This window comes from Salmo salar, chromosome ssa10 (genome assembly GCF_905237065.1).
Source record: "Salmo salar chromosome ssa10, Ssal_v3.1, whole genome shotgun sequence".
Taxonomy (NCBI): Eukaryota; Metazoa; Chordata; class Actinopteri; order Salmoniformes; family Salmonidae; genus Salmo; species Salmo salar.
The window spans coordinates 103,809,908-103,836,704 of record NC_059451.1 but is presented as its reverse complement, the minus strand read 5'-3'; the positions used below and the strand labels follow the sequence as shown (position 1 = coordinate 103,836,704).

The window sequence follows — 26,797 nt, the reverse complement described above, 5'->3', positions numbered from 1 at the left end:
GCTTCACAAAATTGTACCAAACGGACCAGTTCGTAGCTGGATTCTTCACCGATCTTTTATACCTTCTCCAGAACATAAATGTCATTCGGTTCTCCAGTCCTGTGAGGTGGAAGAACTCCTTGGTTCTTTCTATGAAACCCACTCTGTCTCCATACTGTGGCCATGAGGCAGGACATTATTTTTAGGAATTTACGACTGCTCTCACAGAGCCTCGGTGTGGGAGACAGAGGTAGGGGGATGGTGCATAGAAAACCCAAAGAGGGCAACGTCATGACAAGCTAATGAAAAAGTGTTTCCCCCATTAGAGCCAAAATTTAAAAGACAATCAAAAATACTAAAACCAAGTACAAGACCCTTAGATGAGTAGTGTTATTTTTCTTCAATGAAACCTCTAGTCATTCCTTCATTATCCAAGGTATCCAGTATCCAAGGTTCAGCTCAGCACCAATATATCATGCTGTAAGATCAAGATGATTTCCATGCAAAACACATTGTTCAGACTACATCAATAGCAGCCAGCTGTGAATGAGGTGGCTCAGTTATGGTTTCACATGAGCAGCATACTTTACTTCTGCCTGAACAGAACTGGAGGAGCAATGCACCTGCCCCTAATGTATATTACTTTTAATAAATAAATAATGGCTTGTCAAACCTTTAATTTAAAGTGCACACAATGGGTAGGCTACACAGTTGCTCAATTTGGGCAACTACTAACTACGCAATGGTCTGTGACTGTCAAGTATCCCTTTATTTGCTTGGTGTTGACAAAAATAAGGGTCTGTACGAACATGGATGCTTTTAAATGGTATTGAATCTGCACTGCAGAGCAAAAATTACCTATACACTTCATGTTCTACATTTCCAAGCCTCCTACTTGAGCATTGAAAGACATCACTTGGTTTAAATTACTTTATTAACCTTAGAAATGGGTAAAACCTCAACCAGTACACAGTATACACTTTCTTGTCATGTGGTTAGGGCGTTCCATAATAGTATCTTTGCTTTTGAGACATTCTTGCATTGCTTCAGCTCTCTCAACATGCTACAATGTAGCCTGGGTGCCAGTCACTTCCTACTCTCTTGTCAACTCCTCTTCACTCCAAACAATATGTTTGGCATGACAATTCCATAAGAGTTGGCACGAGAGCAGAAACAGACAGGCACCCAGGCTAGCTACAATACTCGGAAAATAACTATGCTATTTGGCAATGTTTAAGAATAGTTCTCAGTACAATGATAAAACAAAGTCTGTCTTCTGTTGGCAGGTGTACAACATTTTGGCTACAAGAAAGGCTTCAATAATATGCAATGATGACACTTAACAGGAACCATTTGCATTGAACTGTGTATTGTACTAAAATACATACAGTATCGGTGCCAATGCATGCAAAGAAACACCATTACCGGGAGTGTCTAGGATATGGCGCGATATGTTGAAAGTATAGAAATTATGCAGCTAATAGTCTGGTTTTCTGCATAAACCTTATCAACTTTTTTATGGGCATACCACTTAACTTGGGCAAATCTGCACAGCATACACCATTATTTTTCTACAGACAGTAACTTCGTTCAAAAGCCAAACATATTCTTTAAAATTATATATTAGATTTTGCAATAGTCCTACAGTACATGTTACTGTAAAAAAGTATCAGATATTGATATGGCTCACTTTAATACTTAATTCCACAGAAAGATGTCCAGTATACAAACAAGGATTACAAATGTCTCCAGTATCCAGCTGGTAGGCAAACTATGGTGGCGTATTGCTCTGAAATAAATCCTCTCCCAATAGGTCAGTTAAAATGGATTGACACCTTACAAAAACAGAGGAGGGTGTCAGTTCACATGACATCAGACATGGTCTTGAATTTCTTTAAAATATAGATTTTTTTTTATACCTCATCTAAAATACTAAAAGGAGATCTGGTGCTTGCTCTGCGAGGGTTGTAGGGGTTACGGTGGAGTCTGGAGTGTGTGCTGGTGGAGGACCCGGGTTGAAATCCGTTGAGCGTTTGCTTTAGCCTGCCTGGAGTGCTAGATGGGCTGACTTTTCTCTTCCCATTGTATTCCAACAGGCAAGCTCAAACAAGCACAGCTGAAGCATTTGAAATGATTTCAAATAGTATTTGAATCCTGGTCTGCTAGTGGAGACTGTTTCGTTCACAACGGCACTAGGGAACAGGGTCACATGGCGACGGTCAGCGTCACATGTTGGAATCGTCATCTGTTATGCTGGGGTTGGGTGAGTTGGAGATCTCTTTGAAAAATTCATCGTCTTTCAGCATGCTCTGGAAACACAAGGACACAATGCATGAAATAAGAAATTAATACTGGAGAAGAAATGTAAGAACCTATATTTATGTCACAAATGCCTTATATATTTATACCGTGCCTTCAGAAAGTATTCATACCCCTAGACTTATTCCACAATTTAAAATTGATTTAATAGATGCTTTTCGCTCACCCATTTACACACAATACTCAATAATGACAAAGTTCTTAATTTTTTTTTGAATGTTTGCAAATGTATTGAAAATGAAATATGCCTCGTCACAATTCTAGTTCCTTGGACTTCATGGTATATTTTCTGCTCTGACAACTGCGGGACCTTATCTAGAGAGGTGTGTTTCTTTCTAAATCCTGTCCAAACAACTGAATTGGCCACAGGTGGACTCCAACCAAGTCCTAGTGACATCTCAAGGATGATCAAACGGATGCACCGAAGCTCAATTTGGAATGTCATAGCATAGGGGTGTGAATACTTATGTAAATGAGATATCTGTATTTCATTTTCAATATATTTGCTAAAATAAAAACATGTTTTCACTTTGGCATTATGGGGTAGTGTGTGTAGATGAAAAAACATTTTTTCACCAATTTTGAATTCAGGCTGTAAAATCTTTTGTAATACATCAAGTGGTATGAATACTTCCTGAAGGCACCGTAATGCTTATACCCTAAATATTGTTATCCACAAAACATAAACATAACACTTAAGCACAGTTAAAACAGAAAGAAAAAAAGATTCCTTCTTACCGTCAAATTTTGGATGCCCTCGGAGAAAGCTCCGATCTGCCTCACAGTTCCCTCTGAGTCCTCCATCTGCAATAACAGATATGACTCCACCATTACTAAGATGACCTGTCTGTGCAGCTGCTCTGAGTGAATATAGAAACTAGGCAGTGCTGCCATCTCCTGTCACGGCAGCGAACGACCAAAAAGGTCTGTATGTAATACAGGCAGACTGGAAACATCGTGTAGAGAACAATCTAAAAGGTGGAGGTTGAATCTTAGTATTGATGAGATGACTTACTAATTACTTGGAGAACATATTAAGTGTGTACTGTGCACCATGCAACCTTTACAGAGAAATGCTTTGCCAAAATGCTTGGTCTGACAATGACCATAGGAGTTAGCAAGACAGCACAAACAGACTTAGTACCAGACTAAAGTTTACCCGGTCAATGTCGTCCTCGTAGAGCTGAAGCTCATAGCCTTTCTGGAAGCTACGTCCCTTTGGCATCTCCACGTCCATGGGGCAGACATACTCCTCACTGTCATCCTGCCTCTTCTTCCTCAGGCTGCCGAAGCTCCCGAACGACATCTTCCTCGGCTGGTGGGAACAGATTATTTCTCAAATTATTATAAATTGAGACTACAGCTCATAACCAAAACCAGTGTCAAACACATGAAAACAATCTTGCCACACCCAAACACACGTCTTCCCCTTCTCCATCACTCCTTACCCCTACCCAAAACCATGGTTGCGTTCAAAATGCGCCCTATTCCCTATATTGTGCATTACTTTTGACCCCTACCTTGACCTTGGCGGTGGCGGTGAGCAGGGTGTAGTCGGGATTCTCCAGACAATCCTGTTTGAGCCCCTGGGCCTCAGAGCCTACTAGCAGGTTGAAGTGGGTGGCCAGGTGCCTCCGCAGCAAGGTCTTGTTGGGGGGAATGTTCAGCAGCAGGGCCATGGTCTCCACATTGAACCGTGGCTCCAGCACCTGGGGGAAGAGGGAACATTGTAAGATGTGAGCTAGGTTGAGACGCATCCCATTCTAAGATAAAACCCCATTTTCATTTCTATGTAGTCTCCAACTGGTTTTAGCCGTTTAGTCATTTTTCAAAAACAACAAAAAACGTTGGTCTTATTTTACCAAGACCACTGTGGGCCACCCCGGATCATAGGCTCTCTGATAATTCTCTCTCACCATGAGTCCCCCGTGAACGCCGCTGCCCCTCAGGTTGGGGGCGTACTCTGCCAGGTCCACTGATCTCAGCCACTCCATCACTCTGTGATTGGTCCACTGGGAGATCTCTGCCGGGGTGATGTTGTTCTGACCAATCAGGAGACAGAGAGAGAAAATAATGGTGTTTATCAACAGACCAAATGATTGTGCGCCAATAATTGTTAAATACTTGTTTAGCTTGAAGAAGTGGAGAAGGAGGACACAACAAAAAGTGGATGGTACAGTAGCATTGACTAGTGTTCATGTATTTCTGGAACCAGGGTGGTCTTCATTAGGGCACACACTGGAAAACTATTTAAAACATTTGCAACAGAAAGCAAAAATGTGCCCGTTTTCTTCTATTTGGGGCCTAATGAAAACAACCAGTGGACCTACCTCGTCGGAGGGCCGTCGGCGCAGGCAGTTGGGCTCGTAGTTGTTGAGGCGCAGCACCTGAATGGCTCTCTTGATGCTGAGGTGGTGGAGCACACTGCCCACCTTCAGAGATAGCAGGTCATCCTGACAGAGGACACAGGAGCAAGAATGTTAAAAAGAGTGTCAGGTCAGATGGAAATAGTTAGCAGGAGGACTCCTACATTGAGTTAGTGAGGATTTTACCATTCGCAAAGAAAAAAACTTTCCCAGCAGGTAAGGTCCGACAATCTGACGAGATTCTATTTGATTGTACTAATAGTAGTGTGGTATGAGGCTAGTGTTTGTTCTTGCCGTCTTGTTTCAAGCCATTGTGTAGTCATTGTATCCACAGAGGGTGAGACTAGGCCTTTTCCAGTGTTACTAACCACACTCTGTAGTCCATGCTATACAGTCTGTTCAGCTTAATGTGAACTGGCAGTGTGATCATTAGGCCTAGAGCCATACAGTATCTTAATCTATGGCTCTGAATCTGATCAGGCCTATCCATGCATGGCCTGAGGACAGGAGAGTCAGTGTGTGCGTGTGTCTCTCTCTTCGACACTCACTACTGTCATGTAGTGCAGCATGCGGCCATCCACCCTCCCCTCATCAAACTGGGTCTTATACTGAGGCAGGCCAATGTCATCCAGCCACCCTATGGGGGGAGATGAGGGGGGGGGGAGAAATCTGTCAACCTGCCAGTCAATTTCCACATTAGAAATCAAATAAACCAAAACGTACATCTCGAGAAAACTTGAATCAAATTCAGAACTTGTTTATTGGATTACAATTAATTTGAAACACCCACCATATAATTGACAACATGAGATGTTAAGCATAGTAAAACCCCAGTATAAACCATGACTCCCATACTGGCAGTTCATCTACTCACTGGTCACCCAGTTGTAGTCCAGTTTGCCCTTGTTGTCATCCTCCTCAGAGCCCAGGGCCTGCAGGGCCAGCTGGAGCTTCTTCCTGTGCAGCGGGTGTTTAATGCCCAGCTCCTAAACACACACACACACACACAGAGAGAGATAACAACCACCCAGAGCCACACCCCCAGGACAGAACAGAGGATTAGTTCCATCCACTTTCTCCGGTCATAGAGTACAGTATTTTTGGCCACAGAGTATAAAGAGAGGCAGTGCCTTGGTTAACAAAGTGCTGAATTAATAATATTTTCATTTATGTGTAAAGTCACCCTTAGTGACCCATCCCTTACAGGATTATTTGACACATATTTAAGGTCCTTAATGTACAGTAGAATGAATAGATGTTTTACACCCGGGTAGCATCAACCACAAACCTAATGGGGCGAATTGCCTCATAGGGGATCAATACAAATGACATCTGGTTGTACTGCAGAGTCCAAGTGTTTTTATTCATACAGGTTAGTCTCATTGAGATACAATCTCTCCTGCTCAGTGCTCACCTTCTCTAGGTCCTGCTGTGAACCCTGCAGCAGAGTCTGTCCAGAAGAGATCCACACGCGGGCCATGTTCAGGTAGAGCCCCAGCCCCTGCTCCTGCAGCCAGTCACACACCTGATCCTTGGACCAGCGGGCAAACGGGGTGTCCAGGTCACTACGAGCGAAAGAATGACGACATGCTGGCTTAATGTGGGTCACCCGTTCATAAAGGAACACAGTATTGCCTTCTAACAATGACTTGACCATGGTAGGGCGCAAAACCGGACTAGTTTAGATTCAACTTCCTTTTCATCACATAGCCTGGCGCCAGATCTGGCTAGGCTCTCTATGCCTGTAGGAGTTGGCAAGAGAGCACCAACAAATCTGGGACCAGGCTACATGATTGGATAAGAGTAGTGTAAGAGAAAGTCATTTATAGCATTGTTTTTCCTCTGTGTATTTCAGCACACAGAAAGCTAAAGGAAAGCCAAGTGACGCACATGATGTTTCTCAGTGCTCAAGGGGAGTGCACTGAGCACACCAACTTGTTGTTTCTCATTAATTCAAGGTGAAATCATGGTGCACACTAACTTCTTGGGTAATCTCTGTAGGTCACGGGACCAGCCCAGTCTGGGACCTGCTGTGGCTCGGACTCCGCCTCTCTTGAACTCGACTGCCTCTGATAGGTTGTCATCCAGGTTGAACGTGGTGGACTGACTTCTCCTCAGCCTTAAATTTTTTTTACAAAAATGTTAAATACATCATTTAAATTCAAGTCTGGTCATGGTTGAAAGCTAAGCACTTATGACTCCAAACTAATGTACCATGGTTCTGGTGGGGTTACCATAGCTGAAAGCATTTGTTAAATTATTATAAAAGAACACACAAAACATGTTTCTCTTCCTTATATTGCAAGCTTAGTTTTTTGATTAGTCAAGACGTAATTAAGAGTTTTAAATCAGATCAATATTGACCAGGGTTGTATTCATTAGGGCACACCGTAGCAAAATGTTTTGCAACAGAAAACCAAAAAATAAGCATTTTGTATTGAACAAGTTCAAGTATTCCCTCCCAGTTTCAGTCAGTTTCCTTCTGTTTTGGTGCCTAATGAATATGACCCAGGCACCCAAATCTCAATATTGATGTCTTACAGGACAGTGTCATCAAGAGTTCTGTACCAAACAACTTTAACACTTACTTTCCAAAGAGCCCCTTGATTCCCCTGGACTTCTTCTTGCACTCGGGGGATGTAGTGGAGGTTACACTTGTCAGTGTGTTGGTGCTGTCGCTGTTGGCTGACCTTTGGGGTAGACCGGCCAGGTCCAGATGGTCAGTGCCCTCCTCTCGCTCAGTCTCAGCTGTAGAAACAGGACATCAGCAATGACAACAGGACATCAGCACCGCCATGTCACCATGGTGACAGCCATGGGGTGCATCCAAAATGGCACCCTTTTGGCACTGGTCAAAAGTAGTGCAATATAAATCAGGTGTAGGATCTTAAATTGATCTTCCTGTTGTATAAATGTTCTGCACAGCAGGAAATGCAAACTTGTAGGTTTAAAAAGGATTCTAAAATGTGTAATTTTCACTTTAAAATGTTAGACTTGATTTGCCCCAAATAAAAATGTATCGACCCCTACAAAATTATCCATTCATTATAGTCCAAATAATTCACATTTACTGTTGCTGCAGGATTACTTTCCTGCTGTGAAAAACCGGTCAAAGATTCCTCACCTGTAGGGAATTGGATGCCATTTCAGATGCAGCCATGCACAGATATCTGCATCTCAGGGCCAGAGGCTGTGGCCCAGAAACACCCTATAGCCAACCACACAACTCCCAGACAGAGAAATCATAGGGATGGTATAACACTAATACCCAGACAATGCTACTCACCGTTTATTATCTATGCATAGCCACTTCACCCCTACCTACATGTACAAATGACCTCAACTAACCTATACCCCCGCACATAGACTCAGTACCGGTGCCCCATGTATATAGGCTCGTTATTGTGTTACTTTTTACTTTAGTTTTTTGGTAAATATTTTCTTAACTAATTCTTGAACTGCACTGTTGGTTAAGGGCTTGTAAGTAAGCATTTCACGGTAAGGTCTACACTTGTTGTATCAGCACGTGACAAATAAACTTTGATTTGAATCTGGTCTGTTAATGTCTGCATGCAATGGAGTGGAGACTCCTGAAGCACTAAAGAGTTATTTTATTTTAGTTGCAGTCAAAGACTAGTTGTGCACTGGTGTATAGACAAAACACGCATACAATTCAAATGTCAATATTATACTTGAAGAGATATTGGAGGCATCCTAAATCTTGAACAGTGTTTATTTATTGAACATTTATTTAACTAGGCAAGTCAGTTAACCTGTTGGGGCTAGGGGGCAGTATTTTCACGGCCGGATAAAAAACGTAACCGATTTAAACTGGTTACTACTACTCTTGCCCAGAAACGAGAATATGTATATAATTACTAGATTTGGATAGAAAACATTCTAAAGTTCCTAAAACTGTTAGAATGGTGTCTGTGAGTATAACAGAACTCATATGGCAGGCCAAAACCTGAGAAGATTCCATACAGGAAGTGCCCTGTCTGACAATTTGTTGTCCTTCTGTTGCATCTATCGAAAATACAGCATCTGTGCTGTAACGTGACACTTTCTAAGGCTTCCATTGGCTCTCAGAAGGCGCCAGAAAGTGGAATGGGGTGTCTGCTGTCTCTGAGCAAAGTACAGCAGCTCTGTTTGTGAGTGGTCAGCCTGGGGACAGTGAGACTGAGATGCGCGTTCATGAGACTTCTCAAAAAAAAAATCTTTCAGCCTTTGAATGAATACAACGTTGCCCGGTTGGAATATTATCGCTATTTTACAAGAAAAATAACATAAAAAATGATTTTAAACAGCGTTTGACATGCTTCTAAGTACGGTAATGGAATATTTCGAATTTCGGATAGTGTCCTGAACGCACTAACAAAACGGTGGTATCTGGATATAACTACGGTTTATTTGGAACCAAAACAACATTTGTTGTTGAAGTAAAAGTCCTGGGAGTGCATTCTGATGAAGAACAGCAAAGGCTAATCCAATTTTTCTAATAGTAATTCTGAGTTTAGTGAGCCCCAGACTTGGTGGGTGTCAAATTAGCTAGCCTGTGATGGCCGAGCTATGTACTCAGAATATTGCAAAATGTGCTTTCGCCGAAAAGCTATTTTAAAATCTGACATATCGTTTGCATAAAGGAGTTCTGTATCTATAATTCTTAAAGTAATTGTTATGTATTTTGTCAACGTTTATCATGAGTAATTTAGTAAATTCACCGGAAGTTTTCAGTGGGTATGCTAGTTCTGAACATCACATGCTAATGTAAAAAGCTGTTTTTTTATATAAATATGAACTTGATTGAACAAAACATGCATGTATTGTATAACATAATGTCCTAGGAGTGTCATCTGATGAAGATCAAAGGTTAGTGCTGCATTTAGCTGTGGTTTTGGGTTTTGTGACATATATGCTTGCTTTGAAAATGGCTGTGTGATTATGTTTGGCAGGGTACTCCCCTGACATAATCTAATGTTTTGCTTTCGCTGTAAAGCCTTTTTGAAATCCGACAATGTGGTTAGATTAACGAGAGTCTTGTCTTTAAAATGTTGTAAAATAGTCATATGTTTGAGAAATTGAAATGATAGCATTTTTTTAGGTATTTGTATTTCGCGCCACGCGATTCCACTGGCTGTTGACTAGGGTGGGACGCAAACGTCCCACCTAGCCCATAGAAGTTAATATTTTATTATTTTTTTTTACAATGACGGCCTCCCCCAGGTCAAACCCTCCCCTAACCCGGACGACGCTGGGTCAATTGTGCATCACCGGTTGTGATACAGCCTGGAATTGAACCGCCTCTAGCACGGAGATGCAGTGCCTTAGACCACTGCACCACTCGGGAGCTAAAGAGTGTAATTCATGCACACACACATTCCTAAATGAGACTCACTAGGCTTCTGGTTACAGCAAGCATGACACTTCACTGAACTCAACCTGTACATGGGAGAGTGAGGTGGTCCAAGTTAGGAAACCACAACATAATCAGGATTTAACTGTGTTTGGTGGGTTTAGGAAAAAGGTTATTTGAATATTTGGAGTTGAATTTTGCTTTCAGGAGTAGTGAACAGCAGATCAACTGATAAGAGCCAAAATATCAGGAAGAACATAACATTCAAGTAAAGAAATGACCTTCATGAAGACTATCAGGGAACGTCATTGCAGGTGACATTTGGTTATAAAACCGGGATATGGTTTGTTCCGAGGGGAGTATGAACAGAAATGATCATATACATGCAGTTTGCCGACACACAGAACAAAACATACAAAAAAAGGCTCCGATCTTTGATGTTATCCAGCCATGTTGCAAAGCTGTTTGCCTCGGAACAATTGCTGGTAACATGGGTGTGGTTGCATGTGAGGATGTCTACTGTAGCTACTGTAGAATTATATACCAAAATAGCAGCAACGATAATGCCTTGCCATGTAACCTCTTTTCAAATGTCTAATGTTTAGAGTGGAAATTCAAACCTGTGTGTGAACTCCCAAGTTATATCTACATGAGCATGCTTCATTAAGTCTTGAAATAACGAGGTCACCACCAAGACCTAGCATAAGACTTGGGTTAATCATGAATTATATATATAAGAATATAAATTCCTACCCTTACATCTCTATCAACACGAGCATGCTTATGGAATATGTAAAGTCACCTTCAACTCATATTCCATATAGAGCGGTCACCCAAGAAAGAAAGAAATTGTACATTTTTTTAAACTAAGTCTGGGGAGAATCATGATTTATGAAATTGAATTGCAAAAGACAGTTCAGCTCACATAACATTTGTGAGTTAGGTGAAAGTAGAAATTCAACCGTTGGTTGAGGAGTTGGTTGAGAGGGTTTGGGAAGGAAGAGGACGGAGGGAATGAGGTCAAGGGTCATATCCAGTAGTGGTAATTCCCCCAGGGAGGCCATACTGCTGCCCTGCCTTGCCCTGAGGACATGATGGCTCCATTATACTGTACCTAGCATAGGCGCACTCGCACTCCGGCTGCGATCTTCACAATGTGTTACACAAAGCAGACACATGACACGAGAGGAACAAGACAGAGGTCAAAGGTTACCGAAGGGAAAAAACAACAGGGGAGATTCATAGTATAATGGTAGGAGGAGGAGACAGATAAGATACATACATAACACAGTAGGCAACATTTTCATAATTAGACCGGGAGAAGTTTCTGGGACTAGTCATTATGGTATGCATTTTAACTATGGGTGTGGTTTTGGGGAACATAAAAAAATTAAAATAAACATTAAATGCTGCATAGAAAAACCAAGCTCTTTGTTAAGAGCCGCTCAGACTTCAGAATAAACCAAAAGGCTGTGCAGCGCTGTAATGGTAACATTCCCCAGCACGTCACATACAACACCCTTTCCACCATTTCTCTCACTTGCCTGTCTACCCCTCTAAGTTCCTTACTGTCTGAATTAAGTGGCAGAAACTCCTAAAATATATATACACTATATATACACAAAAGTATGTGGACATCCCTTCAAATTAGCGGATTTGGCTATTTCAGCCACACCCATTGCTGACCGGTGTATCAAATCTAGCACACAGCCATGCAATCTCCATAGACGAACATTGGCAGTAGAATAGCCTTACTGAGGAGCTCAATGACTTTCAATGTGGCACCGTCATAAGACATCATCTTTCCAACAAGTCAGTTCGTCAAATGTCTGCCCTGCTAGAGCTGCCCCGGTCAACTGGAAGTGCTGTTATTGTGAAGTGAAAATGTCTAGGAGAAATAACGGCTCAGACGCTAAGTGGTAGGCCACACAAGCTTACAGAATAGGATCACTGAAGCGCGAAAAAAACGTCTGTCCTTGGTTGCAACAATCACTACCGAGTTCCAAACTGCCTCTGGAAGCAATGTCAGCACAAGAACTGTTCGTCGGGAGCTTCATGAAATGGGTTTCCATGGCCGAGCAGCCACACACAAGCCTAAGATCACATGCGCAATGCCAAGCGTCGGCTGGAGTGGTGTAAAGCTTGCCGCCATTGGACTCCAGAGCAGTGGAAACGCGTTCTCTGGAGTGATGAATCACGCTTCACCATCTGGCAGTCCGACGGACGAATCTGGACTTTGAGGATGCCAGGAGAACGCTACCTGCCCTAATGCATAGTGCCAACTGTAAAGTTTGGTGGAGGAGGAATAATGGTCTGGGGCTGTTTTTAATGGTTTTGCTCCTTCATTCCAGTGAAGGGTAATCTTAATGCTATAGCATACAATGACATTCTAGACAATTCTGTGCTTCCAACTTTGTGGCAACAGTTTGGGGAAGGCCTTTTCCTGTTTCAGCATGACAATGCCCCTGTGCACAAAGAGGTCCATACAGAGCCCTGACCTCAACTCCATCAAACGCCGACTGAATTGGAATGCAGACTGAGCCAGGCCTAATCGCCCAACATCAGTGCCCAACCTCACTAATGCTCTTGTGGCTGAATGGAAGCAAGTCCCCACAGCAATGTTCCAACATCTAGTGGAAAGCCTTATCAGAAGAGTGGAGGCTGTTCTGGCAGCAAAGAGGGGACCAACTCCATATTAATGCCCATGATTTTGGAATGAGATGTTCGACGAGCAAGTGTCCACATACTTTTGTTAATGAAGAGTATTTTTTTTATAAAATAATAAATAAAAAAGACTACCATCTCACAAATCTAATCATACCTAACATGAATTGGTCAAAATGCACAAGATACCACATCATACAAGTCAAAAGAGCCCAAAAGAAGCAGAGTTAGCAGGCAGGAACCAGTGAGTATCAGTGTTACACAGTATCTGGGCCTTATTCATAAAGCATCTCAGAGTAGGAGTGCTAAACTAGGATCAGTTTGGCCTTTTAGATCATACGAACGGGGAGGACCTGATCCTAGATCAGCACTCGTAGTCTGATACACTTTGTGAATATGGGATCTGTTACCACAAAGCTTCCACCTGAGACCCAGAGCCCATCCACCCACACCAGGCCATCCATCCACCCTCTCTTACCCAGGTTAGGGGTGCTGGCTGTCCTCTTGCCTCCCTTGATCTTGAAGAAGCCACGGCCGAAGGAGGAGCGAGCCTTCTTGTTACCGAAGCGGTCATCCTCCGTGGTCACGGGGTGAGACGAAGAGGGAGACTTGGGCGGGCGCTCGCTGATCTTACTGATCTCCTCCACAGCCTTATTCTGAACAGTAGCAGAAAAGAGCTGACATCAAATTTACATTTTAGTCATTTAGCAGACGCTCTTATCCAGAGCCAATTACAATCAGTGCATTCAACTAAGGAAGGTAAAAACAAACACATGACAATCACTGCAAGTCAAATTATTCTTCAAAATTAGCCGCTATCTGCTAAATCAGTGCACACAACGCCAGAACCATGTCATATCACACACGCACGAACATAAAACAAACTATGGGAAATTGGATTTGAAAATACCAGACAGTGCAGAGTTGGCTTAAAGCGTAAAGAACTCATACATTTCAATTGAATGTGATAAAAGGCAACCCAATGCATGCAACGAAATCAAGGTGACACACACACGGATGGGAATAAAAAAAGTTTACTGTTCGAGAGTACTCTGATTTTATTTCAAGTATTCAAATGAATAAATATTTATTTAATTTTTTACACGCAATGGAATTTCACTTGCCTGTCTATATATATTTTTTAAATCATTTATTTAACTAGGCAAGTCAGTTAAGAACAAATTCTTATTTACAATGACGGCCTAGGAACAGTGGGTTAACTGCCTTGTTCAGGGGCAGAACGACAGATGTTTACCTTGTCAGCTCGGGGATTTGATCCTGCAACCTTACTAGTCCAACACTCCAACCACTAGGCTACCTCCCGCCCCAACAGATCGGAACAATGCCTAATGTATCATAACCATTACAGATAACACATCCTAATTGCCCCATATACTGTATATTCAGTCAATAAAAAAGCAAGTGCCATTTAAGATTCATTTATTGAAACCGTAATATCAACTGGTTATATAACATTGTGCAACACAATCTTCCAAAAGGCAGTAACCTCAGTAGTGGAGATGAACAGAGATGGGTGGGGTGGGCTGAGGGAAGGGATGTGGAATTGGAGACAAGTGGGAGAGGAGTTGCTGGGCGGGGGATAGAATGATGGTCAAAGATAAAAGTATAAAAAATAAAGTAAAAATAAAACATAATAAAAAGTTTGAATGATACTGAAAGGCAGTGTTTTACAGCTAATGCCGGTTTGCCTGAGGCTGATGCCATTCAGGTGTTTGTACACACACACACACACACAAATAGTGCCAGACATGCACTCAAACATATACAGTTGGCCTTGCTGTTATGATTTTAGTTGTCCTTTGTTTATTTGCATTGTTTTCTGTTTTGTCTTTTTCTCTATTTAGTTCATTTTCTTGGTTATTGGTGCATTGGGGGTGGGGAATGGAATTATTTGTATTTTTTTCTTGGGGGGGGGGCAACGACTGTGGGAGGGGTCTTGGATGGTTGATGGGTAGCTCTTGGGGAACTGTGGGGGGATCTTGGAGGAGTCGGGTCCCTGTTTTTGTCCTTGTGGGAGATCTGTCGACGTGCCATTGAGCAGGGCATTGACCCTGGATGCTTCTGTGTGTCGCTCTGAATGAGAATCTGTTGGATGACTGGCATGGTGCAGTTGTTGAGCGGCTTCACTGCAAGTATATTGTATGTTTTGGATATTCAATAAAATAAAATGAAATAAATTAAGTATTGGCGATAGCTTGTAGAAGCCTATGGCTGTACAATGGCATAGCCTTGTTTTGTTAATTTAGCAGACACGACGCTCTTATTTCCAGTCAAGACACCCATTTTATGTTTGGGGAGTATGCATATGCTTAATGATTCTGATGAAAATGATCAAACTAATGTTTTTGCATATTTTCAGTGTGGATCCTGTCTATGTTTAGGTGGATTATAACCTAGGCCAGGGGTATTTAACACGCATCCTACAAGGTCCAGAGCCTGCTGGTTTTCCGTTCTACCCGATAATTAATTGCAAGCACCTGGTGTCCCAGGTCTAAATCAGTCCCTGATTAGAGAGGAACAATAAAACAATGCAGTGAAACTGGCTTCGAGGTCCAGAATTGAGTTTGAGGGGCCTAAGCTAACAAATTCTATATAGCACTAGCAGTTCGCAAAGTAGCTTAAGCGGAAAATAGACGGGACAAAAGTATTTCATAACTGCAGCTCTTTTTGGAACACATATTTCCTATTTCAATCAACCAGTCCATTTTGAATGTGTGATAAAACTGTCATCATTTGGCAAGGAATGTAGCGTGTGTATCCCATCATTTAGATATAAGTTTTTATAGGCATTTACACAGAGTGTCCAAAACATTAGCAACACCTGCTCTTTCCATGACATAGACTGACCAGGTGAATCCAGGTGAAAGCTATGATCCCTTAGAGGTCACATGTTAAATCCACTTCAAATCAGTGTAGATGAAGGGGAGGAGACAGGTTAAAGAAGGATTTTTAAGCCTTGAGACATGGATTGTGTACGTGTGACATTGAGGGTGAATGTGCAAGACAAGATTGAAGTGCCTTTGAATGTTGGTGCCAGGTGCACCGGTTTGATTGTGTCAAGAACTGCAATGCTGCTGGGTTTTTCATGCTCAACATTTTCCCATGTGTATCAAGAAGGACATCCAGCCAACTTGACACAACTGTGGGAAGCATTGGAGTCAACATGGGCCAGCATCCCACGTAGCCCATAGAAGTTAAAGATCAAGCTTTGTCGTCCGTTCCAGTACACATGTCCATCCCTACACACACACACACTCATAAACATTAGCCTTACTGAGGATGCTAACCTTCAGGAGGCTTTCTAACAAGATGGAAGAGACAAAGAGGAAGAGAATATAAAGAATGATAGAGGAAGAGAATATAAAGAATGATAAAGAGAGGATGAGCAAAAAAGTGTGACTGAAATTTGGAAAGAAGACCACAGAGAAAAGACTGTTGGCTTTTCGTCCATCACCAATGTAATCTGGCACAGATGATATGATGGGATGGAGTGTTAGTGATGAAATTCACTGAGGACTTTAGAATTCATCAGAAATCTCTTTACCTTTTCGCTGTTGCTGACATACAAGTTGTCCTGACTCCCTGAATTGGGGCTATCCAGGGTCCTGAAATGACAAAGCTCATCACAGTGAACATTAACAACATCTGGCCAACATATGTACTGAACCGCTGACCTTTGGGAGGAAGGAATTCTGACAGAACCTTGAAGCATAAAGCGACAGGATATGACATGCAGCCTCACACCATAGACATACTCACTGTGGAGTATCACATGAAAGGGGGGCCTGCTGTGACTCTTCCTGGCCCCCTGCCTCGCTGCAGGGGATAAACAGACAAGTGTTGGGATGCTAACCCGATGCTAACATGGACAAGCTGCGAGCAGTCTGCTGCACCTATACTGTACACTGGCTGTGGTCAAACCTGGGTGTGGAGGCTATAAATATTTGTCCAAGGAAGCCTTATTAGTCATTCAAGCTGATATATACACATTTGTGAGACACATTGGACCTTGTGGTGTCGACATGTCATCAATTATGCCGCATTTATCATGCTAAGGGCGAGATGAAGCATAGTAGCTCGCCTAGATATTGACCTTTTCCAAGGCCGGTCTCATTTCAGGAAGTAGGTCTACACCATAGCAAAAACAAAAGTTTACTAAAGTAAGAATTGGAGATATTCAGGTAGATCTGTTCCTGTTTGGTTCCTAGCGAAAACACCCCAGCACTGGACAGACACCAATGTTGTTCTGGAAGAAATTTGGAAATTGTCCCAGAGGTTTAGACAAAGCCTGTTGTTTCAAGGATTCTAGAACATTATTATCTCTAGTTCAGCTCACCTCTCTGGTTCAGGTTGGTCCAGCTCTGGCCCCCTTTTTGGATCGCATGCTGACTGGACTGAAGGGCTGGGTGTGGGCGAAGACACTTCAGTAACTCCATAGTGCATCTCCAGCTTCACAATGAAGCAGAGGACCAAACGGGAAAGAACATTTAGTTTTATACAACCGCCAAAAATGCCAGAGTTTACCTTCCTCGTGTCTGTGTTGTCACAATTTAGTAGATTAAGGGTAACGAGCAGTAAAGATGGTGCTTGTCATTTTTCAAAACAGACAACCATCCAAAGTGTCACTGCAAAGTGATACTGAACGTTATCAACCTAATTTGACGAAGTGACAGTGACTCAACACCTCGTTCAAAAATGTGTAACTGGCAGTTTTATTGGTTGGAGGACATCTGAAGGCTTTGAGGTTTTCTGAGGATGAAACATTCATTCATAGAAATATAATCTGTTCTGTGATCAGAGGGCCTTGACCCGTTCTAGTCAATATATTTCTATGCATGAAGCTAAGTAGTTATGACATGTCATCTTGTACCGCGTCTGGGCTTTTCCCTGCAACTTCGTCTCCGGCTAGAGCGTGCCTCTCCGACTCCATGGCAACCAGGGCGGTTGTCGTTGACATCATGGAGAGGGAGCTGTCGCTGTTACTCTCGTCACTCTCGCCGTCTTGGGTTCTCTCTGGAATGGAATATGAAAGTTATTTTTATCAGGCAGATATTTATGTAGCCCAGAGAGAGAGTTCAGAGTTGGCCATTCTATTGGAGCCCACTGCCTGATATGAGGCTTTGACGTTCAAATTCTTAAAATATTTACCTCAAGAACATTTCTATCTGCTCTTACAAATCACTGCTAACATTAAACTGCATCTGACTGATCATTCACAAGGTCACTCAGCATCGTTTGTAGTTACTTCTTTGATCTTGAACAAACAAACTACAGTATCATAACAAGAGTGTTTCTCGCCTAGAAATAGAACATGGTAATAGCACATTGTTTGAGAGATAAAACATGGTTTCTCACACCTTTCTCCCCTTGCATTGAACTCCTGTCCTGGACCTTCTTGTAGTGCAGCAGCGACTGCCTCAACTCCTCAATCTTACGATCCTACAGGTGCAGAGGGGTCACAAAGATCAAACTTGAAAAAACGAACCATCTGAGAATCATGAGATAGAGGGACGTGGGGTCAACTGTAGTTTACTGTACCTTCTCCTCATTGGCTGCCATCAGTGATTCCACTGCTTTTTTCATTCTCTGCACTTCCACATCTGAAGGGTAAAGAAATGGATTTTAGCCAGAGAATATACAGCTGGGTCAACTCTGGGCAAAGCTATGTCTGGGGTTCTCTGACTAACTCATCCATAGTGATCTATGGTACAACAGTACATCTATTTAGAGAGTTGTCAATATATATTAGTATCCAACAGTACTATCTAAACAGTCAGGGAGTCCTCCTGGGGGACATTGTGACTCCCTAGCCATGTAGTCTAACTACTTCCTAGCCTCACAGTGAAAAGAGCACCACATCTAACAGTTGAGGGAACGTTGAGGTGAAGGATTTCGACTTGGTGGGTAAAACTATGTCAATGCGCTTTTCTATAGCTGTCACAATAAAGACATGAGGATGACAACGGTGATGGTCTGACGATGAGGGTTAGCAGACAGCACGCTGGGTGTTGATGGAGAGAGCAAGTGGTGAGAGGAGAGAAGGGTAAGGAAAGGGTGAGGAGGAGAGGTCTGTGGTAAAAGGAGGTGTTGGTTGAAGGAGAAAGCAGGAAGATGGGAGAACAGACTGAACAGTGAGCGAGCGGGCATCTATACCATTACAGATGAGAGGAAGGGACGTTTTGACATGTAGACGGTCTATCATCGTATATATTTATAAATCCCTAGGGCAGTCTTAAAGGCACAATCCATAAATTCGATTTACATTGTAATCAATATGTTGTGTAGAGAGCTTTTGGGACCGTTGCAATCACAATACCAAAGAAGAGCAGGTGAATACATTTCAACAACATATTTCTTGTTGTTGTGTATAGGTTGCATTTTACACGTTTACGTTTGAACTTCATCTAGTTGCCATGGAGGACAGAGAACTAACAGATTGCACCTTTAAGATATTTCCATTAAGTAAACTAACTTTACCATTCTTACAGTACATAAAGGCCAACCTTTCTGCAATACAAACGACTGATATCATCTTTTCATTCTCTTATTTGAGTTCTAAAATATCGGTGGCTGAACTGATAAAATGATTTCACAGAGTATATCCACTGTATTAAATAGCTTTCCAATGGGTTATGGACAAGCAGAGTTCAGATGGGTCATTCATGCCCATACATGCAAACAGGGGACAGATGTGCAAGAGCAAATAATAATAAATACAAGCATTGATAAAACGCATAACCTTACGTTTCTCTTTCAGCCTCAATTTAAGAGTTTCATCTGGGTGAGAGACTAAACAGGACAAACAATTACTGGCTTCAGTTTCTGAAGACTTCAGTTTCATCACGACTTCTATCAAGACTGTATTCTTTTAAATCATGTTGATTGGTTACAAGTTATGACAAACTGCAATTTCAGAGACATAATATATTATAAGCATAATAATAAGACAAATGCTCATATATGCTTATAACGCATTATACCGGTCTGCTTTCAGTAAAGTGTGACCAAAATGTTATCTTTGCTTAATGGAACTGGTACATGTGTCTTACAGGGTGGGTTTCCCCAGACACAGATTTAGCCGAGTCCAATGGAGAATCTCCATTGGGCATACTTTTTAGTCTAGAACTAGGCCTAATCTGTGTCCGGGAAACCGGCCCATTGAGTAAAGACAGAGACAGAGAAAAAGTCAACTGCGGCCCATGATCTCACCTCTGTCTCCACTGTCCATTCCAACCGGTGTGATGCCTCTGAACCCAGTCTCGTCGTGTAACCTCCTCAGCTCTCTGTCTCTTCCCTCCAGATGCCTCCTCAGCATTGCCAGCTCCTCCTGCTCAACACACAACAGTTAGTCAGCGACATCCTCACAAAAACACTGGTTGCATTCCAGGCCAACTACATTGCAGACGTACTGCAGCATTGCATCAACAAATGGTTGTGTGCCACGTCATCAACTGCGCAGTCGAGCAAGAGAATGGTCGTGTTCCCCTGCTTTGACGTTGCATTGCATCAACCAATGGTTGTGTGCCATGTCATCGACTGTGCCGTCAGTCACCAGATTGCTATAACATACGTGGTTAGCTGATGTAAATTCTGGCATGCATCAGCAACACCTGGGCAGAGGAACGCACCCAATAACTATGGTGTGGTTAACCGATATGTTAACCACTTATCCAGGTGTTGTGAGATCTGGCAGGCTTCTGCAATGTAGTCAGCCAGGAACATGGCCACTGACTTAACGCCCCCTCTCCCACCGCCATCCTTACCAAACACCCACCATCACAAACAAACCACAACACAAACATTCAGATGCTGACTTGACAGGCAGAGACAATAATACACACACACACCCAGAACAGGTGTGACTAAGGGAGGAGGTGGGGATGTGGGGGTCAGTGCGGGAGTCTGGGGTGGTTGATGTCTCATCAAGTGTGGGAGGAGCCATTTTACATGGTAGTGTCTTAATAGCCTGGTTGCAGGCCTGTTTGTGCTGTCTTGCCAAATCCATTGACCACAGGTGTTGGCAAAACAACAAACAGATCTGGGACCTGGCTAGTGTCAAAATGTCATGGGATAGAACATCAAGCAGGAATTATTTCAAAACAAAACAGAGAAAGTACATTTCATCCATAAGAAAGAGGGAGGGAGGAAAAAAATGAAAGAAACTGCAAAACAGACTTCCAAAAGAGGTCACAAAAGGCCAAAATGAAGACATACCTGTGGTTTACATTAAATGTGCTATATGCTTAAATTGGTGTCTTGTGGATGTCACCTAAAGGAAGTGGTGTATTTCAGGATATGTTTAAATTTGTATGTATAAGTGCTTAGCTTTTCCTACCGGCACCAAAAAAAGCACATCAATTTAACCATTTGGAAAATTCGATTGTTTTCTATGATAAGTCAGTTGAGTTTGTCTTTTTCTGCTAACACACCTTTAATCTTGGCTAGAAATATGTAAAAACTAAAAAAAACTGAACACACAAAAACAAGGCCAAAACCCCATATCAGATGGCAACAAGCAGAAACCCTGGGAGAAGCCAACCTTCAGGGCCTGCAGTTTGTTTTCCTTCCTCTGTTTCTCATACTGCATCTGGCCCACTTTGATTTTCAGGCTAGAAAGCTTGGCCATTAATGACTAGTAGCGGTGGAGGAAGAGGTAAGCCAAGGAAAGAGAGAGAAAAAGAGATGTTATGAAAGAAAAGACAGCAAAAGGGGGAGGAGGAGGAGAAGGGGACACTCAAGATTTGAAAAATAGTCAAAGAAAGAAGAGAGGATATATGTGTAAAGAAGAAATTTAGGCTATAGGGAAAAGTTTTCCTTCTGGAGGTAGATTTCTTTTCGCAGAATGAATCATTCATGCTTACATATTGCAGTATAGGTAAGCTTACTCCACAGGACCACATGATAACTCACCTTAGTGGATTTCAGTTTCTTCTCATACTGTAGTCTTTCACTCTCCATCTCAGTCACTCTGTACCTCAGTTCATTCATCTCCAGAACCATGTCCTGATAGGGGAGAGAAAGACCGCATTACCCACAGTGTACTGGGGAAGGAGGGAAGCTGCATACAACATGCTTGTTCAATCAGAGAATTTCTCAAAAGTAAAAGGAGTCCTACAACAGTCACCCCGATGGCTTGATAAACTAAATGGTAAGACTGCTTGTTCCTCATGCGCTACTTAAGATACGTCAAAACTTGGCCATGGTTTTCATTTGATCAAAATAAATATTTTGAACCCTGAAGAAGGCAGCTTAGCTGTCCGCTTATTAGACATATCACATCGGAGTGATTCGAGTGTGCAGCTTTGCTTTTTCTTATCAAAATAAGCCAATACAGAACGTTCTCCCACATACTCCAAGGCCAACTACTGATCCCCACGGAGACCATATCATAGGTCTATCGGACAATTTTCTTGGGCCACTATAACTATTTTGCCAATTGGATTGGTCCCCTCTACCACACGGAACCCCACTAATCTACCGACGGAAACGCACGAGGTGGCTAAAAACAGACCATCTTCTGCCAGCTTGCAACCCATGGCCTGGCTAGCTGTCTGAATCGCCGTGACCCCAACCAACCTCACTACTCACTGGACCCTTATGATCACTCGGCTAAGCATGCCTCTCCTTAATGTCAATATGCCTTGTCCATTGCTTTTCTGGTTAGTGTTTATTGGCTTATTTCACTGTAGAGCCTCTAGCCCTGCTCATTATACCTTATCCAACCTCTCAGTTCCACCACCCACACATGCGATGACATCTTCTGGTTTCAATGATGTTTCTAGAGACAATATCTCTCTCATCATCACTCAATGCTTAGGTTTACCTCCACTGTATTCACATCCTACCATACCTTTGTCTGTACATTATACCTTGAAGCTATTTTATCGCCCCCAGAAACCTGCTCCTTTTACTCTCTATTCAGGACGTCCTAGACAACCAATTCTCATAGCTTTTAGCTGTACCCTTATCCTACTCCTCCTCTGGCGATGTAGAGGTGAATCCAGGCCCTGCAGTGCCTAGCTCCACTCCTATTCCCCAGGCGCTCTCTTTTGATGACTTCTGTAACCGTAATAGCCTTGGTTTCATGCATGTTAACATTAGAAGCCTCCTCCCTAAGTTTGTTTTATTCACTGCTTTAGCGCACTCTGCCAACCCGGATGTCCTAGCCGTGTCTGAATCCTGACTTAGGAACCCCACCAAAAACTCTGAAATCTCCATCCCTAACTACAACATTTTCAGACAAGATATAACGGCCAAAGGGGGCGGTGTTGCAATCTACTGCAGACATAGCCTGCAGATTTCTGTCCTACTACCCAGGTCTGTACCCAAACAATTTGAACTTCACCTTTTAAAAATCCAGCTCTCTAAAAACAAGTCTCTCACCATTGCCGCCTGCTATAGACCACCCTCTGCCACCAGCTGTGCTCTGGACACCATATGTGAACTGATTGCCCCCCATCTATCTTCAGAGCTCATGCTGCTAGGTGACCAAAACTGGGACATACTTAACACCCCAGCCATCCTACAATCTAAGCTTGATGCCCTCAATCTCACACAAATTATCAATGAACCTACCAGGTACCACCCCAAAGCCGTAAACACGGGCACTCTCATAGATATCATCCTAACCAACTTGCCCTCTAAATACACCTCTGCTGTTTTCAACCAAGATCTCAGCGATCACTGCCTCATTGCCTGCATCCGTAATGGGTCAGCGGTCAAACGACCTCCATTCATCACTGTCAAACGTTCCCTGAAACACTTCAGTGAGCAGGCCTTTCTAATCGACCTGGCCCGGGTATCCTGGAAGGATAGTGACCTCATCCCGTCAGTAGAGGATGCCTGGTTATTTTTTTTAAATACCTTCCTCACCATCTTAAATAAGCATGCCCCATTCAAGAAATGTTGAACCAGGAACAGACATAGCCCTTGGTTCTCTCCAGACCTGACTGCCCTTAACCAACACAAAAACATCCTGTGGCGTTCTGCATTAGCATCGAACAGTCCCCGTGATATGCAACTTTTCAGGGAAGTTAGAAACCAATATACACAGGCAGTTAGAAAAGCCAAGGCTAGCTTTATCAAGCAGAAATTTGCTTCCTGCAACACAAACTCAAAAAAGTTCTGGGACACTAAAGTCCATGGAAAATAAGAGCACCTCCTTCCAGTTCCAACCTCTCGTGTCGTCTGAGATTCCCAAAGATTGGAAAGCAGCTGCGGTCATCCCCCTCTTCAAAGGGGGGGGGACATTCTTGACCCAAACTGCTACAGACCTATATCTATCCTACCCTGCCTTTCTAAGGTCTTCGAAAGCCAAGTCAACAAACAGATTACTGACCATTTCGAATCCCACCGTACCTTCTCCGCTATGCAATCTGGTTTCAGAGCTGGTCATGGGTGCACCTCAGCCACGCTCAAGGTCCTAAACAATATCTTAACCGCCATCGATAAGAAACAATACTGTGCAGCCGTAGTCATTGACCTGGCCAAGGCTTTCGACTCTGTCAATCACCACATCCTCATCGGCAGACTCAATAGCCTTGGTTTCTCAAATGATTGCCTCGCCTAGTTCACCAGCTACTTCTCTGATAGAGTTCAGTGTGTCAAATCGGAGGGCCTGTTGTCCGGAACTCTGGCAGTCTCTGGGGGCGCCGTGCCACAGGGTTCAATTCTTGGGCCGACTCTCTTTTCTGTATACATCAATGATGTCGCTCTTGCTGCTGGTGAGCCTCTGATCCACCTCTACGCAGACGACACCATTCTGTATACTTCTGGCCCTTCTTTGGACACTGTGTTAACAACCCTCCAGACGAGCTTCAATGCCTAACAACTCTCCTTCCGTGGCCTCCAACTGCTCTTAAATACAAGTAAAACTAAATGCATGCTCTTCAACCGATCGCTGCCTGCACCTGCCCGCCCATCGAGCATCACTACTCTGGACGGCTCTGACTTAGAATATGTGGACAAATACAAATACCTAGGTGTCTGGTTAGACTGTAAACTCTCCTTCCAGACTCACTCAAACATCTCCAATCCAAAGTTAAATCTAGAATTGGCTTCCTATTTCGCAACAAAGCATCCTTCACTCATGCTGCCAAACATACCCTCGTAAAACTGACCATCCTACCGATCCTCGACTTCAGCGATGTCATTTACAAAATTGCCTCCAATACCCTACTCAATAAATTGGATGCACTCTATCACAGTGCCATCCGTTTTGTCACCAAAGCCCCATACACTACCCACCACTGCGACCTGTACGCTCTCGTCGGCTGGCCCTCACTTCATACTCGTCGCCAAACCCACTGGCTCCAGGTCATCTACAAGACCCTGCTAAGTAAAGTCCCCCTTTATCTCAGCTCACTGGTCACCATAGCAGCACCCACCTGTAGCACACGCTTCAGCAAGTATATCTCTCTGGTCACCCCCAAAGCCAATTCCTCCTTTGGCGCTCTCTCCTTCCAGTTCTCTGCTGCCAATGACTGGAACGAACTACAAAAATCTCTGAAACTGGAAACACTTATCGCCCTCACTAGCTATAAGCACCAGCTGTCAGAGCAGCTCACAGATTACTGCACCTGTACATAGCCCATCTATAATTTAGCCCAAAACAACTACTTCTTCCCCTACTGTATTTATTTTGCTCCTTTGCACCCCATTATTTATATTTCTACTTTGCACTTTCTTACACTGCAAATCTACCATTCCAGTGTTTAACTTGCTATATTGTATTTACTTCGCCACCATGGCCTTTTTTTGCCTTTACCTCCCTTCTCACCTCATTTGCTCACATTGTATATAGACTTATTTTCTACTGTATTATTGACTGTATGTTTGTTTTACTCCATGTGTAACTCTGTGTTGTATGTGTCAAACTGCTTTGCTTTATCTTGGCTAGGTCGCAACTGTAAATGAGAACTTGTTCTCAACTTGCCTACCTGGTTAAATAAAGGTGAAATAAGAATAAATGTGATGAGCGACTACCTTACAGGGACAGTAGAAATCCCAGAGCTGTTCTGCTTTGCTCCGAACTGCCGTGTAAACAAGATATGAACAACCTTTTTGGTCTTTGTTGGCCACCACACATCCAGAGGTAAGTCAAATCTACACATTTCCCCATTATCAAAACCCAAATGCCAGACATTTGTGTAAGAGCAACTCATGCATATTTTCAAACAAGGCACAATTCCAGTGCCCCTGGCCATGGTAACTGGCATTCTCTTGGCATTGAACAGTCTCTTTACTTGCCCCAACACACTGTGGCTTTGAACACATGATGACATAAGCCTCCCCTCCCCACACAGTTTTCAGGCAGCAAGAAAGGGTGTGTGTGTGTGTGTGTGTGTGTGTGTGTGTGTGTGTGTGTGTGTGTGTGTGTGTGTGTGTGTGTGTGTGTGTGTGAGTGAGAGAGAAAGAGAGAAAGACTGCAAGAAGAATCAATCCTAAAGCAGAGGCCTCCCATTCCATACCTCATTGTCGCTGAAGTCAAAGTGCAGTCTGTCCGTCTCAGATGAGTTCAGCTTCAGGTTGGACACCTCAGCCATCAGGTCCTGTTTCTGAGTCTCCAGAGCCGTTCTGCACAGGAGCTCCTGTGAAACCACAAAACACAGACTAAATATAGTCAACACACACGCACAGAGCTTGCCTTGCTTGCTTGGTTTTGCTGTTCAGCAGTGGTGACAATAACATAACTTCAACAGAGCCCCATGTTCAGGGGCCGTTCTCCTCCAAACTGACCTGTTGCAGCATCTCCTCAGTGGCGTTCAGTTTCTCCCGGTGCTCATCCAAACACATGTCCAAGTCCCTTATCTTCTCCCCCTGCGCCTCCACCTGGTCTGTCAACACACTCACCTGCACAGGAACACATGGGTAAGACTAAGTTGCTCTTATACCTGTGTAGTAAGAGAGTAATTACAATATTAACATTAACATAACTATGGTGCATAGTAATGAAGTTGAGTTACTACACCAAGTTCATTAAAGCCTGGTCCCAGATATGTGTATGTGCTGTATAGTCAATTCCTCAAATCAAACTTTATTGGTCACATACACATGGTTAGCAGATGTTAATGAGAGTGTAGTGAAATGCTTGTGC

At 43.0% G+C, this 26,797-nt stretch overlaps 1 protein-coding gene across 8 annotated transcripts in view; it reads right to left on the bottom strand.

Annotated features, from left to right (window-relative positions):
- Positions 1–895: 895 nt before the first annotated feature.
- ppfibp1b (PPFIA binding protein 1b) overlaps positions 896–26,797 on the bottom strand; it is a 51,908-nt gene continuing 26,006 nt past the window's right edge. Inside the window, exons 5-29 of one of the 8 annotated variants that reach the window (XM_014125367.2) lie at positions 26,440–26,553; positions 26,172–26,291; positions 21,613–21,705; positions 21,242–21,334; positions 19,912–20,029; positions 19,447–19,491; positions 18,241–18,302; positions 18,060–18,141; positions 17,573–17,715; positions 17,039–17,151; positions 16,462–16,518; positions 16,247–16,307; positions 13,160–13,337; positions 11,132–11,164; positions 7,253–7,412; positions 6,646–6,783; positions 6,079–6,229; positions 5,539–5,650; positions 5,213–5,301; positions 4,629–4,751; positions 4,215–4,340; positions 3,819–4,007; positions 3,458–3,613; positions 3,037–3,102; positions 896–2,288 (exon numbers count right to left, since the gene is read on the bottom strand). In XM_014125367.2, coding sequence (XP_013980842.2) covers positions 2,205–2,288; positions 3,037–3,102; positions 3,458–3,613; positions 3,819–4,007; positions 4,215–4,340; positions 4,629–4,751; positions 5,213–5,301; positions 5,539–5,650; positions 6,079–6,229; positions 6,646–6,783; positions 7,253–7,412; positions 11,132–11,164; positions 13,160–13,337; positions 16,247–16,307; positions 16,462–16,518; positions 17,039–17,151; positions 17,573–17,715; positions 18,060–18,141; positions 18,241–18,302; positions 19,447–19,491; positions 19,912–20,029; positions 21,242–21,334; positions 21,613–21,705; positions 26,172–26,291; positions 26,440–26,553 — 2,706 coding nt within the window. In that variant the 3' untranslated portion in view covers positions 896–2,204. The remainder of the gene's footprint in view (positions 2,289–3,036; positions 3,103–3,457; positions 3,614–3,818; positions 4,008–4,214; positions 4,341–4,628; positions 4,752–5,212; positions 5,302–5,538; positions 5,651–6,078; positions 6,230–6,645; positions 6,784–7,252; positions 7,413–11,131; positions 11,165–13,159; positions 13,338–16,246; positions 16,308–16,461; positions 16,519–17,038; positions 17,152–17,572; positions 17,716–18,059; positions 18,142–18,240; positions 18,303–19,446; positions 19,492–19,911; positions 20,030–21,241; positions 21,335–21,612; positions 21,706–26,171; positions 26,292–26,439; positions 26,554–26,797) is intronic. The other 7 variants (XM_014125368.2, XM_014125370.2, XM_014125369.2 and 4 more) reach the window with 7 other exon arrangements.